General features: G+C 34.4%; 1 protein-coding gene across 2 annotated transcripts in view; it reads left to right on the forward strand.

The window, feature by feature from the left end:
* ADAM2 (ADAM metallopeptidase domain 2) overlaps window positions 1–7,489 on the forward strand; it is a 103,062-nt gene extending 95,573 nt beyond the window's left edge. For both annotated transcript variants that reach the window (XM_030937878.1, XM_030937879.1), the window contains 2 exons: window positions 6,323–6,386; window positions 7,159–7,489. In XM_030937878.1, coding sequence (XP_030793738.1) covers window positions 6,323–6,356 — 34 coding nt within the window. In that variant the 3' untranslated portion in view covers window positions 6,357–6,386; window positions 7,159–7,489. The remainder of the gene's footprint in view (window positions 1–6,322; window positions 6,387–7,158) is intronic.
* Window positions 7,490–8,363: the final 874 nt, after the last annotated feature.

Genomic DNA, 8,363 nt, shown 5'->3' on the forward strand with positions numbered 1-8,363 from the left:
CACAGAACAAAGCTGGACGGAGAATGACTTTGACGAGTTGAGAGAAGGCTTCAGTTGATCAAACTTCTCAGAGCTAAAGGAGGAACTATGTAACCAGCGCAAAAAACTAAAAACCTTGAAAAAAGAATGGATGAATGGATAATTGGAATAATCAATGCAGAGAAGACCTTAAAAGAACTGATAGAGATGAAAACCATGACATGAGAAATACGTGACAAATGCACAAGCTTCAGTAACTGACTAGATCAACTAGAAGAAAGAGTATCAGCAATTGAAGATCAAATGAATGAAATGAAGAGAGAAGTGTGGAGAAAAAAGAGTAAAAAGAAATGAACAAAGCCTCCAAGAAGTATGGGATTATGTGAAAAGACCAAATCTACATCTGATTGGTGTGTCTGAAAGTGACAGGGAAAATGGAACCAAGTTGGAAAACATTCTGCAGGATATCATCCAGGAGAACTTCCCCAACCTAGTAAGGCAGGCCAACATTCAAATTCAGGAAATACAGAGATTGCCACAAAGATACTCCTCGAGAAGAGCAACTCCAAGACATAATTGTCAGATTCACCAAAGTTGAAATGAAGGAAAAAATCTTAAGGGCAGCCAGAGAGAAAGGTCGGGTTACACACAAAGGGAAGCCCATCAGACTAACAGCAGATCTCTCGGCAGAAACTCTCCAAGCCAGAAGAGAGTGGGGGCCAATATTCAACATTCTTAAAGAAAAGAATTTTCAACCCAGAATTTCATATCCAGCCAAACTAAGTTTCATAAGTGAAGGAGAAATAGAACCCTTTAGAGACAAGCAAATGCTTAGAGATTTTGTCACCACCAGGCCCGCCCTACAAAAGATCTTGAAGGAAGCACTAAACATGGAAAGGAACACCAGGTACCAGCCATTGCAAAAACATGTCAAAATGTAAAGTCCATCAATGCTAGGAAGAAACTGCATCAACTAGCGAGCAAAATAACCAGCTAATATCATAATGACAGGATCAAGTTCACACATAACAATATTAACCTTAAATGTAAATGGACTAAATGGTCCAATTAAAAGACACAGAATGGCAAACTGGATAAAGAGTCAAGACCCATCAGTCTGCTGTATTTGGGAGACCCATCTCACATGCAGAGACACACATAGGCTCAAAATAAAGGGATGGAGGAAGATCTACCAAGCAAATGGAGAACAAAAAAAAGCAGGGGTTGCAATCCTAGTCTCTGATAAAACAGACTTTAAACCATCAAAGATCAAAAGAGACAAAGAAGGCCATTACATAATGGTAAAGGGATCAATTCAACAGGAAGAGCTAACTATCCTAAATATATATGCACCCAATACAGGAGCACCCAGATTCATAATGCAAGTCCTTAGAGACTTACAAAGAGACTTAGACTCCCATACAATAATAATGGGAGACTTCAACACTCCACTGTCAACATTAGACAGATCAACGAGACAGAAAGTTAACAAGGATATCCAGGAATTGAACTCATCTCTGCACCAAGCGGACCTAATAGACATCTATAGAACTCTCCACCCCAAATCAACAGAATATACATTCTTCTCAGCACCACATCGCCCTTATACCAAAATTGACCACATAGTTGGAAGTAAAGCACTCCTCAGCAAATGTACAAGAACAGAAATTATAACAAACTGTCTCTCAGACGACAGTTCAATTAAACTAGAACTGAGGACTAAGAAACTCAATCAAAACCACTCAACTACATGGAAACTGAACAGCCTGCTCCTGAATGACTACTGGGTACATAACGAAACGAAGGCAGAAATAAAGATATTCTTTGAAACCAATGGGAACAAAGATACAACATACCAGAATCTCTGGGACACATTTAAAGCAGTGTGTAGAGGGAAATTTATAGCACTAAATGCCCACAAGAGAAAGCAGGAAAGATCTAAAATTGACATCATAACATCACAATTAAAAGAACTAGAGAAGCAAGAGCAAACACATTCAAAAGCTAGCAGAAGGCAAGAAATAACGAAGATCAGAGCAGAACTGAAGGAGATAGAGACACAAAAAACCCTCCAAAAAATCAATGAATCCAGGAGCTGGTTTTCGGAAAAGATCAACAAAATTGATAGACTGCTAGCAAGACTAATAAAGAAGAAAAGAGAGAAGAATCAAATAGATGCAATAAAAAATGATAAAGGGGATATCACCACTGACCCCACAGAGATACAAACTACCATCAGAGAATACTATAAACACCTCTATGCAAATCAACTAGAAAATCTAGAAGAAATGGATAATTTCCTGGACACTTACACTCTCCCAAGACTAAACCAGGAAGAAGTTGAATCCCTGAACAGACCAATAGCAGGCTCTGAAATTGAGGCAATAATTAATAGCCTACTAAGCAAACAAAGTCCAGGATCAGACAGATTCACAGCTGAATTCTACCAGAGATACAAGGAAGAGCTGTTACCATTCGTTCTGAAACTATTCCAATCAATAGAAAAAGAGGGAATCCTCCCTAACACATTTTATGAGGCCAACGTCATCCTGATACCAAAGCCTGACAGAGATGCAACCAAAAAAGAGAATTTTAGATCAATATCCCTGATGAACATTGATGCAAAAACCCTCTATAAAATACTGGCAAACTGAATCCAGCAGCACATCAAAAACTTATCCACCATGATCAAGTGGGCTTCATCCCTGGGATGCAAGGCTGGTTCAACATACGCAAATCAATAAATGTAATCCAGCATATAAACAGAACCAAAGACAAAAACCACATGATTATCTCAATAGATGCCCTTCATGCTAAAAACTCTCAATAAATTTGTATTGATAGAATGTATCTCAAAATAATAAGAGCTATTTATGACAAACCCACAGCCAATATCATACTGAATGGACAAAAACTGGAAGCATTCCCTTTGAAAACTGGCACAATACAGGGATGCCCTCTCTCACCACTGCTATTCAACATAGTGTTAGAAGTTCTGGCTAGGGCAATCAGGCAAGAGAAAGAAATCAAGGGTATTCAGTTAGGAAAAGAAGAAGTCAAATTGTCCCTGTTTGCAGATGACATGATTTTCTATTTAGAAAACCCCATCGTCTCAGCCCAAAATCTCCTTAAGCTGATAAGCAATGTCAGCAAAGTCTCAGGACACAAAATCAACGTGCAAAAATCACAAGTATTCTTATACACCAGTAACAGACAACCAGAGAACCAAATCATGAATGAACTCCCATTCACAATAGCTTCAAAGAGAATAAAATACCTAGGAATCCAACTTACAAGGGATATAAAGGACCTCTTCAAGGAGAACTACAAACCACTGCTCAGTGAAATCAAAGAGGACACAAACAAATGGAAGAACATAGCATGCTCATGAATAGGAAGAATCAATATTGTGAAAATGGCCATAATGCCCAAAGCAATTTATAGATTAAATGCCATCCCCATTAAGCTACCAGTGACTTTCCTCACAGAGTTGGAAAAAACTGCTTTAAAGTTCATATGGAACCAAAAAAGACCCCACATTGCCAAGACAATCCTAAGTCAAAAGAACAAAGTTGGAGGCATCACGCTACCTGACTTCAAACTATACTACAAGGCCACAGCAACCAAAACAGCATGGTACAGGTACCAAAACAGAGATATAGACCAATGGAACAGAACAGAGTCCTCAGAAATAATACCACACATCTACAGCCATCTGATCTTTGACAAAGCTGACAAAAACAAGAAATGGAGAAAGGATTCCCTATTTCATAAATGGTGCTGGGAAAATTGACTAGCCATAAGTAGAAAGCTGAAACTGTATCCTTTCCTTACTCCTTATACGAAAATTAATTCAAGATGGATTAGAGACTTAAATGTTAGACCTAAAACCATAAAAACCCAAGAAGAAAACATAGGTAATACCATTCAGGACATAGGCATGGGCAAGGACTTCATGTCTAAAACTCCAAATACAATGGCAGCAAAAGCCAAAATTGACAAATGGGATCTAATTAAACTAAAGAGCTTCTGCACAGCAAAAGAAACTACCATCAGAGTGAACAGGCAACCTACAGAATGGGAGAAAATGTTTACAATCTACTCATCTGACAAAGGGCTAATATCTAGAACCTATAAAGAATGCAATCAAATTTACAAGAAAAAAACAAACAACCCCATCAAAAAGTGGGCAAAGGATATGAACAGACACTTCTCAACAGAAGACATTCATACAGCCAACAGACACATGAAAAAATGCTCATCATCACTTGCTATCAGAGAAATACAAATCAAAACCACAATGAGATACCATCTCACACCAGTTAGAATGGCAATCATTAAAAAGTCAGGAAACAGGTGCTGGAGAGGATGTGGAGAAATAGGAACACTTTACACTGTTGGTGGGACTGTAAACTAGTTCAACCATGTGGAAAACTGTGTGGCGATTCCTCAAGGATCTAGAACTAGAAATACCATTTGACCCAGCCATCCCACTACTGGGGATATACCCAAAGGATTATAAATCATGCTGCTATAAAGACACATGCACACATATGTTTACTGAAGCACTATTCACAATAGCAAAGACTTGGAATCAACCCAAATGTCCATCAGTGACAGACTGGATTAAGAAAATGTGGCACATATACACCATGGAATACTATGCAGCCATACAAAAGGATGAGTTTGTGTCCTGTAGGGACATGGATGCAGCTGGAAACCATCATTCTCAGCAAACTATGGCAGGAACAGAAAACCAAATATAGCATGTTCTCACTCATAGGTGGGAATTGAACAATCAGATCACTTGGACACAGGAAGGGGAACATCACACACCAGGTTCTATTGTGGGAAGAGGGGCGGAGGGATAGCATTAGGAGATATACCTAATGTAAATGACGAGTTAATGGGTGTAGCACACCAACATGGCACATGTATACATATGTAACAAACCTGCAGGTTGTGCAAATGTACCCTAGAACTTAAAGTATAATTAAAAAAAGAAGGTTTGTCAACCAATTATACTTAGGAAGTTAAGCAAATATATTACATGTGATGAATAATGCAATATGAAAAGTTTAAAGGAGTTTAAGTTCATAAATGAGACCAAAATTGATCAGAGCCTTCTTAGAAATGATTGCCAAATTTTCTAGATCTATAATTAAAATAATAAGTTATTTAAGCTGAAATTAAAAGTGTAAGGACAAACTAGGTTTTTCCTTTTATTTATAACTTTTATAAATTGCATATTAATTTTTTAAACTTAAAAAAATTGCAATTTTAATCGTATAAGAATCTGGACTTTTTAGGGGCAAGATTAGTTAAAGTTTAGCTGTCCATGAAAGTTTAAAGTTTATCTTTAAATTTATCTACCTTCTTTTATTATTTGATCTTGTGAAATATGTATTTTAACTTAATAATACTTAAATAACTTTGTAATATTTATATCTCTTAGTGAATTTTTATCCTATTTTAATGAAAGGCAATAGGAAAACCCAGGAAAGTAATTTAGCTTTTTTTTGGTAGTGATGTAAATGGAAACACAAGCAGTTAGAAGTAGAAAAAGATTAAAAATTAATATGTAATAAAAGACTAAAAATCTAGATGATAGCCACATCTATTCTACAGAAAATATAAAACAAATAACTTTTTATTAAAAATAAAAATATCTGAATATATGCTACAAGAATACAAGTAAACATCAAAACTGGATTATTTATTTTCAAAGAAAATGCTATAAAATGATTTCTGCCTAGGAGTTATATAACTATGTCCTTCATTTTACTTGAAATGAATTGAATTTCATTAAAATACTTAAAATAATATGGCAATGTAAATGAGGAGGGAATATATTTTAAAAGTTGATTTGAAATTGCTGAAATAATATACAGCACCTAAACTAGTCATAATTTAGTCAATACTTAAGTATGCTAAAGTGGTTTTCTTATATTGGATAACTATTATGGAAAAACTGATATCAAATATCATTAGGGAAGAAAACATAGCTAGTAAAATGAATGGAAATTAATAGGGTTGAAAACGAATGGCAAAAGAGTTTAAAGATACTTAACCAATAATATTATAAATATAAAAGTGATCTAAGTTTATTTTCAGGTAAACATATATCACTGTGCTTTTTTTCATATTCAGTGATGCAAAGATGTGCATTATTAGTCTTGATTACCAGGGCAGAGATGTTCTTAGTGATAGGGTATTCTCAAATAATGGGTGAACCCAGTTCTTAGATAAAAATTCAGAACTGTTTCAAGACTGATAGATAATACAGAGGTTTGTAAAATCATCCTGAAGAAAGTATAATATTATTTTTATTTTTAATATGCAGGCAACCGGAAAGTGAGAGTGAACCTAAAGGGTAGTCTGGACAACAGAGATGCCATGATATCACTGTAAGTTTCTTTCATTTTTTAAAATTTATTTTACTTGAAGTACTGGGATACATGTGCAGACTGTGCAGGTTTGTTACATAGGTATACATGTGCCATGGTGGTTTGCTGCACCTTTCAACCCATCATCTAGGTTTTAAGCCCCATGTGCATTAGGTATTAGTCCCAATGGTCTTCCTCCCCTTGCCCCCAACCCCTGACAGGTTCTGGTATGTGATGTTCCCCTCCCTGTTTCCATGTGTTTTCTTTATTCAATTCCCACTTATAAGTGAGAACATGCAGTGTTTGGTTTTATGTTCCTGTGTGTGTTTGCTGAGAATGATGGCTTCCAGCTTCATCCATGTCCTTGCAAAGGACATGAGTGAGTTCCAAATATTTTACGGATAGGGGGTTGGTGGGGGGGAGGAAGAGAGAGAGAAAGAGAGAGAATGTATAGATGAATACATATTAAGTAGTGACAGTCATATAGCTATATATAATATAAATTGAAGAATATTTTTCAGAATTATATTTTTCAGAATTTATAAAAGACATGATCAAGATATAAATGATATTGAAATTTTTCACTTAAAAATTTCTTACAGTGTTATTTTTAAATTCTTTTCTCTAGTTAATTTTACTTCTTTAGCATTTGTGTATTTAAAATGTTGGCTAAAAATAAATTGCATGATATAGGTCTACTTTGCAATAAGGTTACTTGCATGCTATTTGTTGAACTAGCTGTCATTGTAACTAGCTTATTTGTTGATAAAGGTGACTTTTTTCATTTATTCAGTCTTCTAGAGTAATTATCTGCGATGGATGGACACAAAAAAGTGGAAAAAAAAAGAATGTACATTACCTGGTTTCCTGGGACTCAAACCTGCATATTGTGATTTTTAATTTGACCAGAAAATATATGTATATTTGTATAATTTCACAGATAATTTACTTATTAAAAATGCATGATAATGAGTTTTACATTACAAATTTCTGTTTCTTAAAGTTATCTCACACTATTTCTGTTGGTCAGTAGACACTAATTCTGTCAGTAGGGGCATGGTATAAGGAAATACCATAATGTAATGAGGTGGTACCATCATTAAAAACCACTGTTATATTTCAAATTGCAATGATATGTTGTTATGTTATAGTATCATGGTCTGTAATCAATCAAAGACAATGATCCTAAAATTTGGAAAAATTTTTCACCATATGCTGCTGAAAAAAGATACATTTTCAGGTATACAAACATTCAAAGTAAAGGATGAACAAATATACACCACAAGAACTTTCTACGAAATAAAGCAAATAGACTTTAAGTCTAACAGCATTAGTAGAGATAAAAGAAGAATGTATCCTAATGCAAAAGGTCAAGTTATTATGAAGTTATAATAATTATAATTAAAATATTTTACAACTTTTAATATAACTTCAACATGTATGAAGCAAATATTGATAGAACAAAAAGAGAAGTAGAAAAATCATCAAATATAGTTAAGGATTTGAGCAACACGATTGACAAAAATGATCTATTAGATATACACAACAACTTCAAAATACATATTTTAAGTCCATGTGAAAGATTTACTGATATATTCCACATGCTTGGGCATAAAACACGTCTAAACAATTTCTCATAACTGAAATATTTCAGATTATGTTCTCTAACTAAAGCAAATTTAAGATAAATATATTATAAAATATAAATTCTCCAAGTATTTGAAATAAACAATATATTTCTAAACAATTCATGGATCAAAGAAGAACATTCAATGGAAATTTAAATATACTTTGAACTGTATGCTATAAAAGTATAGAAAAAAGAATGACTGATGTAGCGGGTCCTTGCTTAGTGGGAATCTGAAACTACTTGAAGATGTTAAAGGAAAATTGAATATGAGCCTATAACTATTTCTAAATTAATTGAATGTAAGAAATAATATAGAAAAAGGAAAAATTTAATGAAAATAACTATAATATTAAGAATAAACAAAGCCA

The sequence above is a fragment of the Rhinopithecus roxellana genome, chromosome 9 (genome assembly GCF_007565055.1).
Source record: "Rhinopithecus roxellana isolate Shanxi Qingling chromosome 9, ASM756505v1, whole genome shotgun sequence".
NCBI lineage: Eukaryota > Metazoa > Chordata > Mammalia > Primates > Cercopithecidae > Rhinopithecus > Rhinopithecus roxellana.